General features: G+C 44.9%; 2 protein-coding genes across 2 annotated transcripts in view; one reads left to right on the top strand and one right to left on the bottom strand.

Annotated features, from left to right (window-relative positions):
- The window catches only part of LOC139403765 (nectin-3-like), a 189,484-nt gene that overhangs the window by 144,398 nt on the left and 20,409 nt on the right, over positions 1-24,677 (top strand). The gene's annotated exons all lie outside the window — the stretch shown is intronic.
- LOC139405561 (ras-associated and pleckstrin homology domains-containing protein 1-like) overlaps positions 1-24,677 on the bottom strand; it is a 52,797-nt gene that overhangs the window by 12,006 nt on the left and 16,114 nt on the right. The window contains exons 4-7 of the mRNA XM_071147975.1: positions 22,325-22,390; positions 18,922-19,065; positions 11,825-11,935; positions 570-668 (exon numbers count right to left, since the gene is read on the bottom strand). Coding sequence (XP_071004076.1) covers positions 570-668; positions 11,825-11,935; positions 18,922-19,065; positions 22,325-22,390 — 420 coding nt within the window. The remainder of the gene's footprint in view (positions 1-569; positions 669-11,824; positions 11,936-18,921; positions 19,066-22,324; positions 22,391-24,677) is intronic.

Raw genomic sequence — 24,677 nt, 5'->3', positions numbered from 1 at the left:
CACAGATCAAAAGACATTAGTCAGTCAACAGGCATCAAGGTGTATTCATTAGTCAGTCAACAGACAGAGGTGTATTCATTAGTCAGTCAACAGACTTCAGGGTGTATTCATTAGTCAGTCAACAGACATCAGGGGTGTATTCATTAGTCAGTCAACAGACATCAGGGGTGTATTCATTAGTCAGTCAACAGACATCAGGGTGTATTCATTAGTCAGTCAACAGACAGGGGTGCATTCATTTGTCGGTTTGCAACGTAGCAAAATGGTTTGCATCGGAAACTGTTTACACCAAGCGCAAAACGTTCTGCAATGAAAACAAGAGTCTAGACTAGATCTATTTAACACATTCAGATAGGTCCCTCCCCGGTTTCTTCCGTTTGGTTGATAGTGAATACAGCCCAGCTTTCTCAAATGTTCCCACAGCTTTCAGTCAGAGCCAAATACATCAAGTTTGGCCATTGAGGTATTCTGTCCAAGATGTTCTGTGAGTACCCAGACTATGGCTCTGCTTTCCTCGACTCTCTCTCTCTCTCTCTCGTTACGTTGTTGCTGAGGAAACGTAACGTTACCTTGGCGATGCGTATCCCATTGATCCACTGGTGTAGGGTTCTGACGTCATCACAACACAGGTACTTGATGTACTGGGATTTCTTCTGGATCTGAGGATGCTGAACAGACAGACAGTAGGACATGTTAATGATGAATGACAGCATAGATACAGAACATGTAACGGCGACGCATCACAACGATAACATGTTCGGATTTCTGTCTAATCTCTCATGGGACAGATTCTGCTGACCAAATTATACAAGGTTTTAGTTCTGGGTTAACTGAGATCTGGGCACGGTTTCTCGATAGCGAGTATATATATATATATATATATATATATATATATATATACACACACACTGCTCAAAAAAATATAAAGGGAACACTAAAATAACACATCCTAGATGTGAATGAAATATTCTTATTAAATACTTTTTTCTTTACATAGTTGAATGTGCTGACAACAAAATCACACAAAAATGATCAATGGAAATCAAATTTATCAACCCATGGAGGTCTGGATCTGGAGTCACACGCAAAATTAAAGTGGAACACCACACTACAGGCTGATCCAACTTTGATGTCATGTCCTTAAAACAAGTCAAAATGAGGCTCAGTAGTGTGTGTGGCCTCCACGTGCCTGTATGACCTCCCTACAACGCCTGGGCATGCTCCTGATGAGGTAGCGGATGGTCTCCTGAGGGATCTCCTCCCAGACCTGGACTAAAGCATCCGCCAACTCCTGGACAGTTTGTGGTGCAACGTGGCATTGGTGGATGGAGCGAGACATGATGTCCCAAATGTGCTCAATTGGATTCAGGTCTGGGGAACGGGCGGGCCAGTCCATAGCATCAATGCCTTCCTCTTGCAGGAACTGCTGAAACACTCCAGCCACATGAGGTCTAGCATTGTCTTGCATTAGGAGGAACCCAGGGCCAACCGCACCAGCATATGGTCTCAGAAGGGGTCTGAGGACCTCATCTCGGTACCTAATGGCAGTCAGGCTTCCTCTGGCGAGCACATGGAGGGCTGTGCGGCCCCCCAAAGAAATCCCACCCCACACCATGACTGACCCACCGCCAAACCGGTCATGCTGGAGGATGTTGCAGGCAGCAGAATGTTCTCCACGGCGTCTCCAGACTCTGTCACGTCTGTCATGTGCTCAGTGTGAACCTGCTTTCATCTGTGAAGACCACAGGGCGTCAGTGGCGAATTTGCCAATCTTGGTGTTCTCTGGCAAATGCCAAACGTCCTGCACGGTGTTGGGCTGTAAGAGCAACCCCCACCTGTGGACGTCGGGCCCTCATACCACCATCATGGAGTCTGTTTCTGACCGTTTGAGCAGACACATGCACATTTGTGGACTGCTGGAGGTCATTTTGCAGGGCTCTGGCAGTGCTCCTCTTTGCACAAAGGCGGAGGTAGCGGTCCTACTGCTGGGTTGTTGCCCTCCTACGGCCTCCTCCACGTCTCCTGATATACTGGCCTGTCTCCTGGTAGTGCCTCCATGCTCTGGACACTAAGCTGACAGACACAGCAAACCTTCTTGCCACAGCTCGCATTGATGTGCCATCCTGGATGAGCTGCACTACCTGAGCCACTTGTGTGGGTTGTAGACTCCGTCTCATGCTACCACTAGAGTGAAAGCACCGCCAGCATTCAAAAGTGACCAAAACATCAGCCAGGAAGCATAGGAACTGAGAAGTGGTCTGTGGTCACCACCTGCAGAACCACTCCTTTATTGGGGGTGTCTTGCTAATTGCCTATAATTTCCACCTGTTGTCTATTCCATTTGCACAACAGCATGTGAAATGTATTGTCAATCAGTGTTGCTTCCTAAGTGGACAGTTTGATTTCATAGAAGTGTTATTGACTTGGAGTTACATTGTGTTGTTTAAGTGTTCCCTTTATTTTTTTGAGCAGTGTATACATAAAAAAAAAATATATATATATTCTTTTTTTAATTAGAAAAGATGACCTTGGTGCCCTGATAGATAAATTGGGCTAAAAGCCCAGAGATGTGAGTTGAGGCAATGCAGAGATGATTTCTCAGTAGGTTTATACACTGTGCCACTAGATGGCAGTGTGACGCTGTATAAGCTCCTCTGAAAGGCAGACTAGGTAGAGATCCAACCAGTTGACGATCTGTCATTCAGGGCAGGTGGGGCTCTGCCTGTTTTGCATGTTATTTTGGCATTAAAACGTGTCACATATCAGTTTGTAAATAATGTAAATCATTGAGTTAATAATAAAGACATCTTATTGGTCTCTTTTTTGTTTTCTTGAGTAAGGCAGCTCCAAAACTCAGGTGTTTCAGTCTAGCTCAGTGCTTTCTGTGGTGGTGGGGAAAGCCAGCAGAAAATACAGTGTGTTGCGCCGTGATTGGCTCAGTGTTCTGTCACTCATGGGGACTTTATGTCACTGCCAAGTGTAAGAGGAGAGCCCATCGGGTGCTGCCATAGATTTACATTAGAAATGCCCATCCAAGAAGACTCAAGGTCATTGGCCACAGATAAAATGTCAAATCACGTGATATGTACAGTAGCTTTGATTGGACTGATCATGTCAACATCATACGTTCACAATCTTAGTTAGCAGTCATCATTATGAATCAAGTCGACAATCTCCTGGCAAATCCTTTTTAATCGTTGTCATATGAAGAGAAATTATAGATAAAACGTATCGGTGCTCATCGGCCATTGGACATAAACATTACACAACAAGTTGGAAATCGCAAATTCAACGATGAGGGGTTTGGAAGGAATCAGTGCCAGCGGCAGTGTGGACCGAAATCTGGGATTAAGTGTCTCTTTTTCAAGTTTAAAATGATAAACATTCAACATTGGCTGTCAATGAAGCATGATTTGTGCTGCACTCAAAACTATGAAAACTTGACTTCAGTGAGTTCAAGACAGCTGGGAACTCTGAACTATGAAAACTTGACTTCAGTGAGTTCAAGACAGCTGGGAACTTTCTAAGACTGTGAAAATACGTTTTGAACGGTCGTTCAACTCGGAGGATGGCGCCGACGGAGACGCAGCATCACAACTCGCTCTTAGAAAACTTTGCAGTATTTTGATTTTATGTAATTGTTTTTACATTATTAGCTCAGGAAATGTTTTGTGTCATTACATACAGCCGGGAAGAACTATTGGATATTAGAGCGGCAGAAACTCACCAGAACTACCAGCATTACGACCAGGAATACGACTTCCCTGGACCAGATCCTTTGTTCACTCTCACCAGAGCAATTAAAATTATTCCAGAGGCCGACCCAAAACATCGCCCGGGGAGGAGAGGCACTCGAGGCGGCCATATGCTGGTTCGACTCAGTAGGAGCACCACCCACCGCTTTCGAGTATATTACTCTCTAATGTTCAGTCTTTGGATAACAAAGTTGATGAGCTTAGAACAAGGATTTCTTTCCAGAGAGACATCGGGGCCTGTAACATAGTTTGTTTCATGGAAACATGGCTCTCTCGGGATACTCTGTCGGAGTCGGTAAAGCCAGCAGGATTCTGCAGACAGGAATAAATATCTCTCCGGGAAGCAGAAGGACGGGAGGGGGGGGGGGTGGGGGTGTTTCATGATTAACGGCTCATGGTGTAATTCTAGGAACATACAGGTACTCAAGTAATTTTGTTCATCCGACCTAGAATACCTCAAAATTAAATGCCAACCATATTATCTCCCAAGAGAATTCTCCTCCGTCATCGCCACGGCCGTTTACGAAAACCTCGTCGGCCCTCAAAGAACTTCACTGGACTTTATGCAAACTGGAAACCATATATCCTGATGCCGCATTTATTGTAGCTGGGGATTTTAACAAAGCAAATATGAGAACAAGGCTACCTAAATTCTATCAGCATATCGACTGTAGCACTCACTCAGGAAAAACACCAGAGCACTGCTACTCTAACTTCCGTAATCTGACCACAACTCCATTTTGCTCCTCCCCTCCAATAGGCAGAACCTCAAACAGGAAGTACCCGTGCTAATGCCCCACATGCCCCACATGCTTCAAAATGGCCACCATTGTTTCTGTACCCATTGTTTCTGTATTCAACGCTGGTCTGACCAATCGGAATCCACGCTTCAAGATTGTTTTGATCACGCGGCCTGGATAAGTTCTGAGAATAATATCGACGTATACACTGATTCGGTGAGTGAGTTTATTAGGAAGTGTTTAGGAGATGTTGTACCCACTGTGACAATTAAAACCTACCCTATCCAGAAACCGTGGACAGATGGCGGAATTTGCACAAAACTGAAAGCGTGAACCACTTCATTTAACCATGGAAAGAGGTCTGGGAATATGGCTGAATAGAAACAGTGTAGTTATTCCCTTTGCAAGGCAATCAAACAAGCAAAATGTCAGTATAGAGTCAAAGTGGATTCGCAATTCAACCGCTCAGACACGAGATGTATGTGGCAGGGTCTACAGACAATCACGAACTACAAAGGGAAAACCAGTCATGTCGCGGACACTGACGTCTTGCTTCCGGACAAACTAAACACTTTCTTCACCATTTTGAGGATAACACAGTGCCACTGACATGGCCCGCTGCCAAGGACTGTGGGCTCTCTTTCTCCGTGACGTGAGTAGGACAGTTACGCGTGTTAACCCTCGCAAGGCTGCCGGCTCAGACGGCATCCCCAGCCGCATCCTCAGACCAACTGGCTGGTGTGTTTACAGGCATATTCCATCTCTCCCTATCCCAGTCTACTGTCCCACATGCTTCAAAATGGCCACCATTGTTTCTGTACCCAAGAAAGCAAAGGTAACTAAACTTAATGACTATCACCCCGCAGCACTCACCTCTGTCATCATGAAGTGCTTTGAGAGACTAGTCAAGGATCATATCACCTCCACCTTACCTGTCACCCGTAGACCCACTTGCTAGTCACATGTATGTGACCAATACAATATGATTTGAATTGTAAATCCTGCGTCCAGTTGTTTTTGAAAACACTGTAAATCCAGAGAATGGCAGAGTTCCATGACAAAATTTGCCCACGAAAGACCGCTGCGCCACCTTCCTGTTCAAGTGAGAACAGCACAACAAGGTGAGTCCAAAAATGTATTGTTTGCTGCTGCATAAATTATGTAATATACCAGGGAGATATATATACTGTAGCGAAGAAAGTAATACTAAGCGTATGTTGTGTAGTAAGATGTTAGTATCCCATGTGCCTCACCCTAATAATTTGGTTTTTTAAAAGGCAGTAAATGAGGCTGAATGAACTGCTTCGCTGCCAGTGTAACAGTGGTAAGGTGTTGGTACGCTGCTGATAACCAGGTGTAGCAGTGGTAAGGTGTTGGGACTGCTGTTGGGACTCTGCTGATAACCAGGTGTAACAGTGGTAAGGTGTTGGTACGCTGCTGATAACCAGGTGTAGCAGTGGTAAGGTGTTGGGACTCTGCTGATAGCCAGGTGTAGCAGTGGTAAGGTGTTGGTACTGCTATTGGGACTCTGCTGATAGCCAGGTGTAACAGTGGTAAGGTGTTGGGACTCTGCTGATAGCCAGGTGTAACAGTGGTAAGGTGTTGGGACTCTGCTGATAGCCAGGTGTAGCAGTGGTAAGGTGTTGGGACTCTGCTGATAGCCAGGTGTAGCAATGGTAAGGTGTTGGGACTGCTGTTGGGACTCTGCTGATAGCCAGGTGTAACAGTGGTAAGGTGTTGGGACTCTGCTGATAGCCAGGTGTAGCAGTGGTAAGGTGTTGGGACTCTGCTGATAGCCAGGTGTAACAGTGGTAAGGTGTTGGGACTCTGCTGATAGCCAGGTGTAACAGCTTTATGCATCCCACTTGGTTTTTTGTTGTTGTTGTTGGCTCACCAAGATTTAAATGCTAAAATTATCACTGGATCCAACATCCTCAATCTCTCTGCTCTACCCAGTTACTCCCATCAGGGATTACATGGAAACATTACCATCAAACCAGAACTTCTCTGTTTACTAGGTTACTTTCCTGAGGAAAAGGAAGTTAGATATTATGTTCATAATTGACATGGCTGTGGAGTCAGCCTCTAATACTGACAATATAAAGAACGTCCTGCATTCTCCTTTCCCCCACTCTGTCCCAAACACCATCACTGCAGGGAATCAGTGTCCCAAACACCATCACTGCAGGGAATCAGTGTCCCAAACACCATCACTGCAGGGAATCAGTGTCCCAAACACCATCACTGCAGGGAATCAGTGTCCCAAACACCATCACTGCAGGGAATCAGTGTCCCAAACACCATCACTGCAGGGAATCAGTGTCCCAAACACCATCACTGCAGGGGATCAGTGTCCCAAACACCATCACTGCAGGGGATCAGTGTCCCAAACACCATCACTGCAGGGAATCAGTGTCCCAAACACCATCACTGCAGGGAATCAGTGTCCCAAACACCATCACTGCAGGGAATCAGTGTCCCAAACACCATCACTGCAGGGGATCAGTGGCCCAAACACCGTCACTGCAGGGAATCAGTGTCCCAAACACCATCACTGCAGGGAATCAGTGTCCCAAACACCATCACTGCAGGGAATCAGTGTCCCAAACACCATCACTGCAGGGAATCAGTGTCCCAAACACCATCACTGCAGGGAATCAGTGTCCCAAACACCATCACTGCAGGGAATCAGTGTCCCAAACACCATCACTGCAGGGAATCAGTGTTCCAAAACAACTAGGCAAACGGAAGCCCCCATCTCCCCAGTCTCCCTCCACCGCTCCTCTCTTTAAAGCTCCTAGTCTGTTTTTTAAAATCTGTGACTGTGAAGTTTTGAAAGATGAGGCACAAAAGGATACAAAGAAATCTATTTTCCTCCCTTTCAGGAAGTGAAGTATATGAGAAGGTATTTGGGAGCGAGCAGTGTCCTTACTATTCTCTTCAACAACAAAAACCAAACCTGGCTAACATAACATGAAGACATTTGGAATACAGTATTTTCAAAGCACCAGCAATGCCTTGGGCAGTAGGCATGATTCCAGCTGGAGCTACTGTGAGTGTTCAGGTGGTACTAACTAGCTACAGGGAGTTTACATGTGCTGTTAACTAGCTACAGTGAGTATACAGGTGGTACTAACTAGCTACAGTGAGTGTACAGGTTCTGCTAACTAGCTACAGTGAGTGTACAGGTGCTGCTAACTAGCTACAGTGAGTTTACAGGTGCTGCTAACTAGCTACAGTGAGTTTACAGGTGCTGCTAACTAGCTACAGTGAGTTTACAGGTGCTGCTAACTAGCTACAGTGAGTTTACAGGTGCTGCTAACTAGCTACAGTGAGTTTACAGGTGCTGCTAACTAGCTACAGTGAGTTTACAGGTGCTACTAACTAGCTACAGTGAGTTTACAGGTGCTACTAACTAGCTACAGTGAGTTTACAGGTGCTACTAGGTTCAACACATTACTAGCGGCTGGGTCTTTGGCCTCACTGAGTGCTTTGCTAACATAACATGAAGAGACTCAAAACTACCCTATATTCAAAATATATTAATCTCCTGGGCATCATTACAGCTAGAGTCAGACGCATGCATTGTTGGTGTTACTAGCAGTGACAAGTAGTACACAGTGTTGTTGTTACTAGCAGTGACAAGCAGTACACAGTGTTGGTGTTACTAGCAGAAACAAGTAGTACGCAGTGTTGGTGTCACTAGCAGTGACAAGTAGTACACAGTGTTGGTGTCACTAGCAGTGACAAGTAGTACACAGTGTTGGTGTTACTAGCAGTGACAAGTAGTACACAGTGTTGGTGTCACTAGCAGTGACAAGTAGTACACAGTGTTGGTGTCACTAGCAGTGACAAGTAGTACGCAGTGTTGGTGTTACTAGCAGTGACAAGTAGGTCACAGTGTTGGTGTTACTAGCAGTGACAAGTAGTACGCAGAATGCTCAGGCAGGACAGAATTATGGTCCCTTTCACCCACCTATGAATATAACACAATGCCATCCCTACTGCCTCTGATCTGGAGGACCCACTAAATGGAGAACATCCCTGGTCTTCCCTACTGCCTCTGATCTGGAGGACTCACTAAACAGAGAACATCCCTGGTCCTCCCTACTGCCTCTGATCTGACAGACTCACTAAACAGAGAACATCCCTGGTCCTCCCTACTGCCTCTGATCTGGCGGACTCACTAAATAGAGAACATCCCTGGTCCTCCCTACTGCCTCTGATCTGGAGGACTCACTAAATAGAGAACATCCCTGGTCATCCCTACTGCCTCTGATCTGGAGGACTCACTAAACAGAGAACATCCCTGGTCACCCCTACTGCCTCTGATCTGGAGGACTCACTAAACAGAGAACATCCCTGGTCCTCCCTACTGCCTCTGATCTGGAGGACTCACTAAACATAGAACATCCCTGGTCATCCCTACTGCCTCTGATCTGGAGGACTCACTAAACAGAGAACATCCCTGGTCCTCCCTACTGCCTCTGATCTGGAGGACTCACTAAACAGAGAACATCCCTGGTCATCCCTACTGCCTCTGATCTGGCGGACTCACTAAACAGAGAACATCCCTGGTCATCCCTACTGCCTCTGATCTGGCGGACTCACTAAACACAAATACTGTGTGTGTAAATTATGTTAGTGTTGGAGTGTGCCCGTGTGGTTTGCTAAATATTAGGAAATCCTGTAGGTTTTCACTCCAACCCTGTTCCTGGAGAGATACCCTCCTGGAGGTTTTAACTCCAACCTTGTTCCTGGAGGTTTTAACTCCAACCCTAATCTAGCACACCTGAGTCTAATAATTAGCTGGTTGATAAACTGAATCAGGTTAGTTACAACTGGGGTTGGAGTTCAAACCTACAGGAGGGTATCTCTCCAGGAACAGGGTTGGAGTTAAAGCGAAGGTAACTCTATAAAGCGAAGGTAACTCTATAAAGCGAAGGTAGCTCTTTATTGTCCGTATCGTCGTTCAGCCACGAAACATAAGATGTTAGTTTTTAATGTCCCGTTGGTAGGATAATCTTAAATTGTAGATCATCAATTTTATTTTCCAATGATTGCACGTTAGCTAGAAGAAGGGATGGCAGTGGGAGTTTACTCGCTCGCCTGTGGATTCTCAGAAGGAGCCCCGATCCGCGGCCCCTTTTCCTGCGTCTTGTGTTCACGCAAAAGGCTGGGATCTGGGCCTGTTCCAGTGAAAGGCTGGGATCCGGGCCTGTTCCAGTGAAAGGCGTGGATCCGGGCCTGTTCCAGTGAAAGGCTGGGATCCGGGCCTGTTCCAGTGAAAGGCGTGGATCCGGGCCTGTTCCAGTGAAAGGCGTGGATCCGGGCCTGTTCCAGTGAAAGGCGTGGATCCGGGCCTGTTCCAGTGAAAGGCGTGGATCCGGGCCTGTTCCAGTGAAAGGCGTGGATCCGGGCCTGTTCCAGTGAAAGGCGTGGATCCGGGCCTGTTCCAGTGAAAGGCGTGGATCCGGGCCTGTTCCAGTGAAAGGCGTGGATCCGGGCCTGTTCCAGTGAAAGGCGTGGATCCGGGCCTGTTCCAGTGAAAGGCGTGGATCCGGGCCTGTTCCAGTGAAAGGCGTGGATCCGGGCCTGTTCCAGTGAAAGGCGTGGATCCGGGCCTGTTCCAGTGAAAGGCGTGGATCCGGGCCTGTTCCAGTGAAAGGCGTGGATCCGGGCCTGTTCCAGTGAAAGGCGTGGATCCGGGCCTGTTCCAGTGAAAGGCGTGGATCCGGGCCTGTTCCAGTGAAAGGCGTGGATCCGGGCCTGTTCCAGTGAAAGGCGTGGATCCGGGCCTGTTCCAGTGAAAGGCGTGGATCCGGGCCTGTTCCAGTGAAAGCCGTGGATCCGGGCCTGTTCCAGTGAAAGGCGTGGATCCGGGCCTGTTCCAGTGAAAGGCGTGGATCCGGGCCTGTTCCAGTGAAAGGCGTGGATCCGGGCCTGTTCCAGTGAAAGGCGTGGATCCGGGCCTGTTCCAGTGAAAGGCGTGGATCCGGGCCTGTTCCAGTGAAAGGCGTGGATCCGGGCCTGTTCCACTGAATGGCGTGGATCCGGGCCTGTTCCACTGAATGGCGTGGATCCGGGCCTGTTCCACTGAATGGCGTGGATCCGGGCCTGTTCCACTGAATGGCGTGGATCCGGGCCTGTTCCAGTGAAAGGCGTGGATCCGGGCCTGTTCCACTGAATGGCGTGGATCCGGGCCTGTTCCAGTGAAAGGCGTGGATCCGGGCCTGTTCCAGTGAAAGGCGTGGATCCGGGCCTGTTCCAGTGAAAGGCGTGGATCTGGGCCTGTTCCAGTGAAAGGCGTGGATCTGGGCCTGTTCCAGTGAAAGGCGTGGATCTGGGCCTGTTCCAGTGAAAGGCGTGGATCTGGGCCTGTTCCAGTGAAAGGCGTGGATCTGGGCCTGTTCCAGTGAAAGGCGTGGACCTGGGCCTGTTCCAGTGAAAGGCGTGGATCTGGGCCTGTTCCAGTGAAAGGCGTGGACCTGGGCCTGTTCCAGTGAAAGCAGGATATCCTTCCCGTCGGACTCGTTAAAGGAAAAGGTTTCTTCCAGTCCGCAGTGAGTAACCACTGTTCTGATGTCCAGAAGCTCTTTTCGGTCATAAGAGACGGTAGCAGCAACATTATGTAGTCTGTGGTGAATAACCTCTGTTCTGATGTCCAGAAGCTCTTTTCGGTCATAAGAGACGGTAGCAGCAACATTATGTAGTCTGTGGTGAATAACCTCTGTTCTGATGTCCAGAAGCTCTTTTCGGTCATAAGAGACGGTAGCAGCAACATTATGTAGTCTGTGGTGAGTAATCGCTGTTCTGATGTCCAGAAGCTCTTTTCGGTCATAAGAGACGGTAGCAGCAACATTATGTAGTCTGTGGTGAGTAACCGCTGTTCTGATGTCCAGAAGCTCTTTTCGGTCATAAGAGACGGTAGCAGCAACATTATGTAGTCTGTGGTGAGTAACCGCTGTTCTGATGTCCAGAAGCTCTTTTCGGTCATAAGAGACGGTAGCAGCAACATTATGTACAAAATTAGTAAAAAAAAATATGTTACACAAAACGCACAAAAACGAACAAAATCATCAGTCATGTTTTTCGCCGGCTTCTTAGAGCCCTGATATGGGGAATATGGTGACATTTGGGATCCTATAGTGTTCAGGTGTTAGTAAAGGCAACAGAGGTCAGATGGTAATGGTGTGGAGGCCTTTGCTCTCACCTTGAGGACCAGGCATTTCTCTGTGGGGTTAGGGCCTGGACTCTGTGGGGTTAGGGCCTGGACTCTGTGGGGTTAGGTGGTAGTTAATGTGGTTCAAGCTGGGCTGTTGTTCTCACCTTGAGGGCCAGGCAGTAGTCTGTGGGGGCCTTGTACTTGCTGCGGTAGTCCTGTCCGTAGTACACATTAACATGATCCAGCTGCAGGAAACACACCAGATCTCTGGAAGCCTGCCAGCCAGAGAGGAGGAAGGAGAGGAGGAGGGAAGAAATTAAGGATTTAGAGTTGACCGTCATGTGTTTCACTTCACTGCACCATCCACTGAGTGGCACTAGGGCTGTTGTGGTGACCATACTGCCACACTGGCAGTCATGATCGTAGTAACAATTCCACGTGACCTTGAGTCACAGTAATCTCCTAATGGCCTGGTACTCAGGAATCTATTGTCCCTAATGGCCTGGTACTCAGGGCTCTATTGTCCTTCCATCAGGTCCTAATGGCCTGGTACTCAGGAATCTATTGCCCCTAATGGCTCAGGGCTCTATTGTCCTTCCATCAGGTCCTAATGGCCTGGTACTCAGGGCTCTATTGTCCCTTCATCAGGTCCTAATGGTCTGGTACTCAGGGCTCTATTGTCCCTCCATCAGGTCCTAATGGCCTGGTACTCAGGGCTCTATTGTCCCTCAATCAGGTGCTAACGGCCTGGTACTCAGGGCTCTATTGTCCCTCAATCAGGTCCTAACGGCCTGGTACTCAAGGCTCTATTGTCCCTCCATCAGGTCCTAATGGCCTGGTACTCAGGGCCCTATTGTCCCTCAATCAAATCAAATCAAATCAAATCAAATTTTATTTGTCACATACACATGGTTAGCAGATGTTAATGCGAGTGTAGCGAAATGCTTGTGCTTCTAGTTCCGACAATGCAGTAATAACAAGTAATCTAACTAACAATTCCAAAACTACTGTCTTGTACACAGTGTAAGGGGATAAAGAATATGTACATAAGGATATATGAATGAGTGATGGTACAGAGCAGCATAGGCAAGATACAGTAGATGGTATCGGGTACAGTATGTACAAATGAGATGAGTATGTAAACAAAGTGGCATAGTATAGTATAAAGTGGCTAGTGATACATGTATTACATAAGGATACCGTCGATGATATAGAGTACAGTATATACGTATGCGTATGAGATGAATAATGTAGGGTAAGTAACATTTATATAAGGTAGCATTGTTTAAAGTGGCTAGTGATATATTTACATCATTTCCCATCAATTCCCATTATTAAAGTGGCTGGAGTTGAGTCAGTGTCAGTGTGTTGGCAGCAGCCACTCAGTGTTAGTGGTGGCTGTTTAACAGTCTGATGGCCTTGAGATAGAAGCTGTTTTTCAGTCTCTCGGTCCCAGCTTTGATGCACCTGTACTGACCTCGCCTTCTGGATGATAGCGGGGTGAACAGGCAGTGGCTCGGGTGGTTGATGTCCTTGATGATCTTTATGGCCTTCCTGTGACATCGGGTGGTGTAGGTGTCCTGGAGGGCAGGTAGTTTGCCCCCGGTGATGCGTTGTGCAGACCTCACTACCCTCTGGAGAGCCTTACGGTTGAGGGCGGTGCAGTTGCCATACCAGGCGGTGATACAGCCCGCCAGGATGCTCTCGATTGTGCATCTGTAGAAGTTTGTGAGTGCTTTTGGTGACAAGCCGAATTTCTTCAGCCTCCTGAGGTTGAAGAGGCGCTGCTGCGCCTTCTTCACGATGCTGTCTGTGTGAGTGGACCAATTCAGTTTGTCTGTGATGTGTATGCCGAGGAACTTAAAACTTGCTACCCTCTCCACTACTGTTCCATCGATGTGGATAGGGGGGTGTTCCCTCTGCTGTTTCCTGAAGTCCACAATCATCTCCTTAGTTTTGTTGACGTTGAGTGTGAGGTTGTTTTCCTGACACCACACTCCGAGGGCCCTCACCTCCTCCCTGTAGGCCGTCTCATCGTTGTTGGTAATCAAGCCTACCACTGTTGTGTCGTCCGCAAACTTGATGATTGAGTTGGAGGCGTGCGTGGCCACGCAGTCGTGGGTGAACAGGGAGTACAGGAGAGGGCTCAGAACGCAACCTTGTGGGGCCCCAGTGTTGAGGATCAGCGGGGAGGAGATGTTGTTGCCTACCCTCACCACCTGGGGGCGGCTCGTCAGGAAGTCCAGTACCCAGTTGCACAGGGCGGGGTCGAGACCCAGGGTCTCGAGCTTGATGACGAGCTTGGAGGGTACTATGGTGTTGAATGCCGAGCTGTAGTCGATGAACAGCATTCTCACATAGGTATTCCTCTTGTCCAGATGGGTTAGGGCAGTGTGCAGTGTGGTTGAGATTGCATCGTCTGTGGACCTATTTGGGCGGTAAGCAAATTGGAGTGGGTCTAGGGTGTCAGGTAGGGTGGAGGTGATATGGTCCTTGACTAGTCTCTCAAAGCACTTCATGATGACGGATGTGAGTGCTACGGGTCCTAATGGCCTGGTACTTGGGGCTCTATTGTCGCTAATAGCCTGGTACTCAGGGCTATATTGTCCCTCCATCAGATCCTAATGGCCTGGTACTTGGGGCTCTATTGTCCCTAATGGCCTGGTACTCAGGGCTCTATTGTCCCTCCATCAGATCCTAATGGCCTGGTACTTGGGGCTCCACTGTCCCTAATGGCCTGGTACTCAGGGCTATATTGTCCCTCCATCAGATCCTAATGGCCTGGTACTTGGGGCTCCATTGTCCCTAATGGCCTGGTACTCAGGGCTCTATTGTCCCTTTAACCACTCTAACTCACCTCCCTGTAATGATCAAATTGAGGAAAGCAGTTCAACAGCAGGTTTTAACAGTGTAAAACATGTTTGTTGTGGATGTTGTTTCAAAGCCTAACAACAAACTGGACAGCCCTTTCTAAAGGTGATGATTCATTCAAAACACCCATAAGCATATTAGAGCTGATGCATAAGCTTAAAATTATTACAATTAAAATTAGGGTTGTTCTGTTAAACAATATGTAGCCTAAGCATAGCAGAAAAACATCAAATAAAAACTAATTTAAGATGTCTTTGGTACATATTTGGTATAGCATATACTATACAAATTTAACTGATTCTAGTAATGGCCTTGGAATTTAGACTTTATTAGTATTCATGCTGGATGGACTGGGTTACCTTACGCTCCAAAACATCTATCCATGAGTCTGGGAGAGAAGGTACAGAAGATGCTGTTGGTTTGTTGACTGAGCAGGGCGGCTTACAATTAGCCTAGAATTAGTGAATGTATTGGGGGGAAAATATTTCATTTTTATTCTGAGGAGCATGCATTTATTTAATTTTTTTAAATAAAATCATAATTAATTGGGTGACACATTACCTTTAATTATACTGAATATCCCATGCGTTTCCATCTCCCCTCTCTTCTGTATACCTTTCTAGAGCGGCAGAAGGGGCTGGCAACAGTTTAGTGAAAACATGTCTCTTTCAATGTTCCCCAATATTTTCCCTTGGTTTCCCAAATGAAGCTCCACCATAAAACCCAAGTCGCCTACCCCGCATCCTTGAAAAACAGACCGGAGGGAAAGCGTGCGGCCATCATTCGCTGTTGGTTGACCGTAACTCATTTTTACATATTAGTAAAAACGAGATTAAACTGTGACTAGTCTGACTGGTGAAAATGTGACCACTTGATGAGAGAACAGCTGTGTAACCTGAGGCAAGGAACACACGGCAAGCCTGTTTTACAACTTTATCACATCATCAATAGCCTATAATCACATCATGTTTTGATTTCTACGGTTGGTATCATTCACAACTAAAGTTGCCAAATAACTCTAAATCATATAAGACCTGTTTTAAATAATCACTTTACGCTCAACATAGTCACTTCATACGCGCTCTCGCTTCTTAATGGTTAAAATATTTTATTCAGCTAAATTCAATTATATTCTTCTATCTAGAAAATCATATAATATGAAATAATGTCAAAGGACTCATAAGCATATCTAGTCTGCTAAATGAACAGGCCTACAGTCTATAGCCAGATAACATACCGTATCTAGTCTGCTAAATGAACAGGCCTACAGTCTATATCATAGTCAGATAACATACAGTATCTAGTCTGCTAAATGAACAGGCCTACAGTCTATATCATAGTCAGATAACATACAGTATCTAGTCTGATAAATGAACAAGACTACAGTCTATATCATAGCCAGATAACATACAGTATCTAGTCTGCTAAATGAACAAGACTACAGTCTATAGCCAGATAACATACAGTATCTAGTCTGCTAAATGAACAGGCCTACAGTCTATAGCCAGATAACATACAGTATCTAGTCTGCTAAATGAACAGGCCTACAGTCTATATCATAGTCAGATAACATACAGTATCTAGTCTGCTAAATGAACAGGCCTACAGTCTATAGCCAGATAACATACAGTATCTAGTCTGATAAATTAACAAGCCTACAATCTATATTATAGCCAGATAACATACAGTATCTAGTCTGCTAAATGAACAGGCCTACAGTCTATAGCCAGATAACATACAGTATCTAGTCTGATAAATGAACAAGCTTACAGTCTATAGCCAGATAACATACAGTATCTAGTCTGATAAATGAACAAGCCTACAGCAAGATAACATACAGTATCTAGTCTGATAAATTAACAAGCCTACAGTCATATAACATACAGTATCTAGTCTGATAAATGAACAAGCCTAGAGCAAGATAACATACAGTATCTAGTCTGCTAAATGAACAGGCCTACAGTCTATAGTCAGATAACATACAGTATCTAGTCTGCTAAATGAACAGGCCTACAGTCTATAGTCAGATAACATACAGTATCTAGTCTGCTAAATGAACAGGCCTACAGTCTATAGCCAGATAACATACCGTATCTAGTCTGATAATTGAACTAGACTACAGTCTATAGCCAGATAACACACCGTATCTAGTCTGCTAAATGAACAAGTCTACAGTCTATAGTCAGATAACATACAGTATCTAGTCTGATAAATGAACAGGCCTACAGTCTATAGTCAGATAACATACAGTATCTAGTCTGATAAATGAACAAGCCTACAGTCTATAGCCAGATAACATATAGTATCTAGTCTGATAAATGAACTAGCCTACAGTCTATAGTCAGATGACATACAGTATCTAGTCTGATAAATGAACAAGCCTACAGCAAGATAACATACAGTATCTAGTCTGATAAATTAACAAGCTTACAGCCAGATAACATATAGTATCTAGTCTGCTAAATGAACAAGTCTACAGTCTATATCATAGATCATAGTCAGATAACATACAGTATCTAGTCTGATAAATGAACAAGCCTACAGTCTATAGTCAGATAACATACAGTATCTAGTCTGATAAATTAACAAGCCTACAGTCATATAACATACAGTATCTAGTCTGATAAATGAACAAGCCTAGAGCAAGATAACATACAGTATCTAGTCTGCTAAATGAACAGGCCTACAGTCTATAGTCAGATAACATACAGTATCTAGTCTGCTAAATGAACAGGCCTACAGTCTATAGTCAGATAACATACAGTATCTAGTCTGCTAAATGAACAGGCCTACAGTCTATAGTCAGATAACATACAGTATCTAGTCTGCTAAATGAACAGGCCTACAGTCTATAGCCAGATAACATACCGTATCTAGTCTGATAATTGAACTAGACTACAGTCTATAGCCAGATAACACACCGTATCTAGTCTGCTAAATGAACAAGTCTACAGTCTATAGTCAGATAACATACAGTATCTAGTCTGATAAATGAACAGGCCTACAGTCTATAGTCAGATAACATACAGTATCTAGTCTGATAAATGAACAAGCCTACAGTCTATAGCCAGATAACATATAGTATCTAGTCTGATAAATGAACTAGCCTACAGTCTATAGTCAGATGACATACAGTATCTAGTCTGATAAATGAACAAGCCTACAGCAAGATAACATACAGTATCTAGTCTGATAAATTAACAAGCTTACAGCCAGATAACATATAGTATCTAGTCTGCTAAATGAACAAGTCTACAGTCTATATCATAGATCATAGTCAGATAACATACAGTATCTAGTCTGATAAATGAACAAGCCTACAGTCTATAGTCAGATAACATACAGTATCTAGTCTGATAAATGAACAAGTCTACAGTCTATAGTCTATTGTTCATTTATCAGACTACCACTGCTGCTACTGCTACTGCTACTACTGCTACTGCTACTACTGCTACTGCTACTACTGCTACTGCTACTGCTACTACTACTACTACTACTACTACTACTACTGCTGCTACCACTGCTGCTGCTACCACTGCTGCTACTACTACTACTACTGCTGCTACTACTGCTACTACAACTACTACTACTACTACTACTACTGCTACTACCACTAATACCACTACTGCTGCTACTACTACTACTACTACTGCTGCTACTACTGCTGCTGCTACTACTACTACTACTACTACTACTGCTACTACTTCTGCTACTACTGCTGCTATTGCTGCTACTACTACTGCTACTACTTCTGCTACTACCACTGCTGCTACTACTACTACTACTGCTACTACTTCTGCTACTACCACTGCTGCTACTACTACTACTACTGCTACTACTTCTGCTACTACCACTGCTGCTACTACTACTACTGTTGCTGCTACTACTGCTGCTGCTACTACTACTGTTGCTGCTACTACTGCTGCTGCTACTACTGCTGCTGCTACTACTACTGCTGCTACTTCTGCTACTACCACTACTGCTGCTACTGCTACTTCTGCTACTGCTACTTCTGCTACTGCTGCTACTTCTGCTACTACTACTACTACTACTACTACTACTGCTGCTACTACTACTACTTCTACTACCGATGCTACTACTACTACTACTTCTGCTACTACTTCTGCTACTTCTTCTGCTACTGCTGCTACTACTACTACTTCTACTACCGCTGCTACTACTACTAATGCTACTACTACTACTACTTCTGCCGCTACTACTACTTCTGCCGCTACTACTACTTCTGCTGCTACTACTACTTCTGCTACTACTACTACTACTACTTCTGCTGCTACTACTACTTATGCTACTACTACTTACGCTACTACTACTAGTGTGTTCCATAGACATACCTTGGCTGAGTACAGTCAGTGTGTTCCCAGGGACGTACCTTGGCTTTTCCTTTAGGTACATAGTAGATCCCAGAGGCTCTGAGCAGGAAGTATCTCTTCTTCCAGCTCTTCTTCCCATCCTCCTTCAGCCAGAGTACTCCCTCCATCTCAGGTACAGAGACGGAGCTGCCACAAAAACACTCCTATAGAGATTACACACCTCAGCATCACCATAGTAGATACTAACACACACCTCAGCATCACCACAGTAGATACTAACACACCTCAGCATCACCATAGTAGATACTAACACACCTCACCATAGTAGATACTAACACACCTCAGCATCACCATAGTAGATACTAACACACCTCAGCATAGTAGATACTAACACACCTCAACATCACCATAGTAGATACTAACACACCTCAACATCACCATAGTAGATACTAACACACCTCAGCATCACCATAGTAGATACTAACACACCTCAGCATCACCATAGTAGATACTAACACACCTCAACATAGTAGATACTAACACACCTCTCCATAGTAGATACTAACACACCTCAACATAGTAGATACTAACACACCTCTCCATAGTAGATACTAACACACCTCTCCATAGTAGATACTAACACACCTCAGCATAGTAGATACTAACACACCTCAACATCACCATAGTAGATACTAACACACCTCAGCATCACCATAGTAGATACTAACACACCTCAGCATCACCATAGTAGATACTAACACACCTCACCATAGTAGATACTAACACACCTCAGCATCACCACAGTAGATACTAACACACCTCAGCATCACCATAGTAGATACTAACACACCTCACCATAGTAGATACTAACACACCTCAGCATCACCACAGTAGATACTAACACACCTCAGCATCACCATAGTAGATACTAACACACCTCAGCATCACCATAGTAGATACTAACACACCTCAACATAGTAGATACTAACACACCTCAGCATCACCATAGTAGATACTAACACACCTCAACATCACCATAGTAGATACTAACACACACCTCAGCATAGTAGATACTAACACACCTCAACATCACCATAGTAGATACTAACACACACCTCACCATAGTAGATACTAACACACCTCAGCATAGTAGATACTAACACACCTCAACATCACCATAGTAGATACTAACACACACCTCACCATAGTAGATACTAACACACCTCAACATAGTAGATACTAACACACCTCAGCATCACCATAGTAGATACTAACACACACCTCAGCATCACCATAGTAGATACTAACACACACCTCAACATCACCATAGTAGATACTAACACACACCTCAACATCACCATAGTAGATACTAACACACCTCACCATAGTAGATACTAACACACCTCACCATAGTAGATACTAACACACCTCAGCATCACCATAGTAGATACTAACACACCTCAGCATCACCATAGTAGATACTAACACACCTCAGCATCACCATAGTAGATACTAACACACCTCAGCATCACCATAGTAGATACTAACACACCTCAGCATCACCATAGTAGATACTAACACACCTCAGCATCACCATAGTAGATACTAACACACCTCAGCATCACCATAGTAGATACTAACACACCTCACCATCGCCATAGTAGATACTAACACACCTCAGCATCACCATAGTAGATACTAACACACACCTCAGCATCACCATAGTAGATACTAACACACCTCAGCATCACCATAGTAGATACTAACACACCTCAGCATCACCATAGTAGATACTAACACACCTCACCATCGCCATAGTAGATACTAACACACCTCAGCATCACCATAGTAGATACTAACACACACCTCAGCATCACCACAGTAGATACTAACACACCTCAGCATCACCATAGTAGATACTAACACACCTCACCATCGCCATAGTAGATACTAACACACACCTCAGCATCACCATAGTAGATACTAACACACCTCAGCATCACCACAGTAGATACTAACACACCTCAGCATCACCATAGTAGATACTAACACACCTCAGCATCACCACAGTAGATACTAACAAACCTCAGCATCACCATAGTAGATACTAACACACACCTCAGCATCAGCATAGTAGATACTAACACACCTCAGCATAGTAGATACTAACACACCTCAACATAGTAGATACTAACACACCTCAGCATAGTAGATACTAACACACCTCAACATCACCATAGTAGATACTAACACACCTCAACATAGTAGATACTAACACACCTCAGCATAGTAGATACTAACACACCTCAACATAGTAGATACTAACACACACCTCAGCATCACCATAGTAGATACTAACACACACCTCAGCATCACCATAGTAGATACTAACACACACCTCAGCATCACCATAGTAGATACTAACACACCTCAGCATAGTAGATACTAACACACCTCTCCATAGTAGATACTAACACACCTCAGCATAGTAGATACTAACACACCTCAACATAGTAGATACTAACACACCTCAGCATCACCATAGTAGATACTAACACACACCTCAGCATCACCATAGTAGATACTAACACACACCTCAGCATCACCATAGTAGATACTAACACACCTCAGCATAGTAGATACTAACACACCTCTCCATAGTAGATACTAACACACCTCAGCATAGTAGATACTAACACACCTCAACATAGTAGATACTAACACACCTCAGCATCACCATAGTAGATACTAACACACACCTCAGCATCACCATAGTAGATACTAACACACCTCAACATAGTAGATACTAACACACCTCAACATCACCATAGTAGATACTAACACACCTCAACATCACCATAGTAGATACTAACACACCTCAACATCACCATAGTAGATACTAACACACCTCAACATCACCATAGTAGATACTAACACACCTCAACATAGTAGATACTAACACACCTCAGCATAGTAGATACTAACACACACCTCACCATAGTAGATACTAACACACCTCAGCCACCTCAGCATAGTAGATACTAACACACCTCACCATAGTAGATACTAACACACCTCAGCATCACCATAGTAGATACTAACACACACCTCAGCATCACCATAGTAGATACTAACACACCTCAGCATAGTAGATACTAACACACCTCAGCATCACCATAGTAGATACTAACACACCTCAGCATCACCATAGTAGATACTAACACACACCTCAGCATCACCATAGTAGATACTAACACACACCTCAGCATAGTAGATACTAACACACCTCAGCATCACCATAGTAGATACTAACACACCTCAGCATCACCATAGTAGATACTAACACACCTCAGCATCACCACAGTAGATACTAACACAAGGTTACAGTTACAACATAACAATCTGAAATGACCTGAATAAGTTAACCTTTGTGTGAATAAGTGATGAGGCTGCATATCATACCTCCAGTAGAGCCTCCTTGTTCCGGTCTGCCATCTCACACGTCTCCTTCCGCCCCAACAAATAGTTCTGTGAATTTCCAGGTGAGGGAAAGGAGAGAGGGAAAGGTCAATCAGAGTATGATCGTAAAGGAGAGAGGGAAAGGTCAATCAGAGTATGATCGTAAAGGAGAGAGGGAAAGGTCAGAGTATGATCGTAAAGGAGAGACAGAAAGGTCAATCAGCGTTAGATCGTAGAGGAGAGAGGGAAAGGTCAATCAGAGTATGATCGTAAAGGAGAGAGGGAAAGGTCAATCAGAGTATGATCGTAAAGGAGAGAGGGAAAGGTAAATCAGAGTATGATCGTAAAGGAGAGGGAAAGGTCAGAGTATGATCGTAAAGGAGAGAGGGAATGGTCAATCAGAGTATGATCGTAAAGGAGAGAGGGAAAGGTCAGAGTATGATCGTAGAGGAGAGAGGGAAAGGTCAATCAGAGTATGATCGTAGAGGAGAGAGGGAAAGGTCAATCAGAGTATGATCGTAAAGGAGAGAGGGAAAGGTCAATCAGAGTATGATCGTAAAGGAGAGAGGGAAAGGTCAGAGTATGATCGTAAAGGAGAGAGGGAAAGGTCAATCAGAGTATGATCGTAAAGGAGAGAGGGAAAGGTCAATCAGAGTATGATCGCAGAGGAGAGAGGGAAAGGTCAATCAGAGTATGATCGCAGAGGAGAGAGGGAAAGGTCAATCAGAGTATGATCGCAAAGGAGAGAGGGAAAGGTCAATCAGAGTATGATCGTAGAGGAGAGAGGGAAAGGTCAATCAGAGTATGATCGTAAAGGAGAGAGGGAAAGGTCAATCAGAGTATGATCGTAAAGGAGAGAGGGAAAGGTCAGAGTATGATCGTAAAGGAGAGAGGGAAAGGTCAATCAGAGTATGATCGTAAAGGAGAGAGGGAAAGGTCAATCAGAGTATGATCGCAGAGGAGAGAGGGAAAGGTCAATCAGAGTATGATCGCAGAGGAGAGAGGGAAAGGTCAATCAGAGTATGATCGCAAAGGAGAGAGGGAAAGGTCAATCAGAGTATGATCGTAAAGGAGAGAGGGAAAGGTCAGAGTATGATCGTAAAGGAGAGAGGGAAAGGTCAGAGTATGATCGTAAAGGAGAGAGGGAAAGGTCAGAGTATGATCGTAAAGGAGAGAGGGAAAGGTCAATCAGAGTATGATCGTAAAGGAGAGAGGGAAAGGTCAGAGTATGATCGTAAAGGAGAGAGGGAAAGGTCAGAGTATGATCGTAAAGGAGAGAGGGAAAGGTCAATCAGAGTATGATCGTAAAGGAGAGAGGGAAAGGTCAATCAGAGTATGATCGTAGAGGAGAGAGGGAAAGGTCAGAGTATGATCGTAGAGGAGAGAGGGAAAGGTCAATCAGAGTATGATCGTAGAGGAGAGAGGGAAAGGTCAGAGTATGATCGTAAAGGAGAGAGGGAAAGGTCAATCAGAGTATGATCGTAGAGGAGAGAGGGAAAGGTCAATCAGAGTATGATCGTAGAGGAGAGAGGGAAAGGTCAATCAGAGTATGATCGTAAAGGAGAGAGGGAAAGGTCAGAGTATGATCGTAAAGGAGAGAGGGAAAGGTCAATCAGAGTATGATCGTAAAGGAGAGAGGGAAAGGTCAGAGTATGATCGTAAAGGAGAGAGGGAAAGGTCAGAGTATGATCGTAGAGGAGAGAGGGAAAGGTCAATCAGAGTATGATCGTAAAGGAGAGAGGGAAAGGTCAGAGTATGATCGTAAAGGAGAGAGGGAAAGGTCAATCAGAGTATGATCGTAAAGGAGAGAGGGAAAGGTCAGAGTATGATCGTAAAGGAGAGAGGGAAAGGTCAATCAGAGTATGATCGTAAAGGAGAGAGGGAAAGGTCAATCAGAGTATGATCGTAAAGGAGAGAGGGAAAGGTCAATCAGAGTATGATCGTAAAGGAGAGAGGGAAAGGTCAATCAGAGTATGATCGTAAAGGAGAGAGGGAAAGGTCAGAGTATGATCGTAAAGGAGAGAGGGAAAGGTCAATCAGGGCATGACCTTAAAGTTGAACAAAACCAGAAATGTGTATTGCAGTCTGTCTTTGTCCATACACTGCTGTCACAGTAAAGAAACACATATCTAAATATGGAATTTAGCTGAACTGTCCCTTTAACATTTTAGCAGAGATCTAAAACCGACTGTTCACCAAGGAGAAAGCTGCACTCACCAGTTCCCAGTCTCATTCCTCATCTATTATTCAGAGTATAATCATCTACAACATACTGACCTAGATGTGAAGGACACGCTGGGGGGAGGGGGGAGTGTTCATACCAACAGCATAGCTGATATAACCGTGGGTATCCATT

The sequence above is a fragment of the Oncorhynchus clarkii genome, chromosome 3, assembly GCF_045791955.1.
Source record: "Oncorhynchus clarkii lewisi isolate Uvic-CL-2024 chromosome 3, UVic_Ocla_1.0, whole genome shotgun sequence".
NCBI lineage: Eukaryota > Metazoa > Chordata > Actinopteri > Salmoniformes > Salmonidae > Oncorhynchus > Oncorhynchus clarkii.
This window is presented reverse-complemented; position numbering and strand designations above follow the sequence as displayed.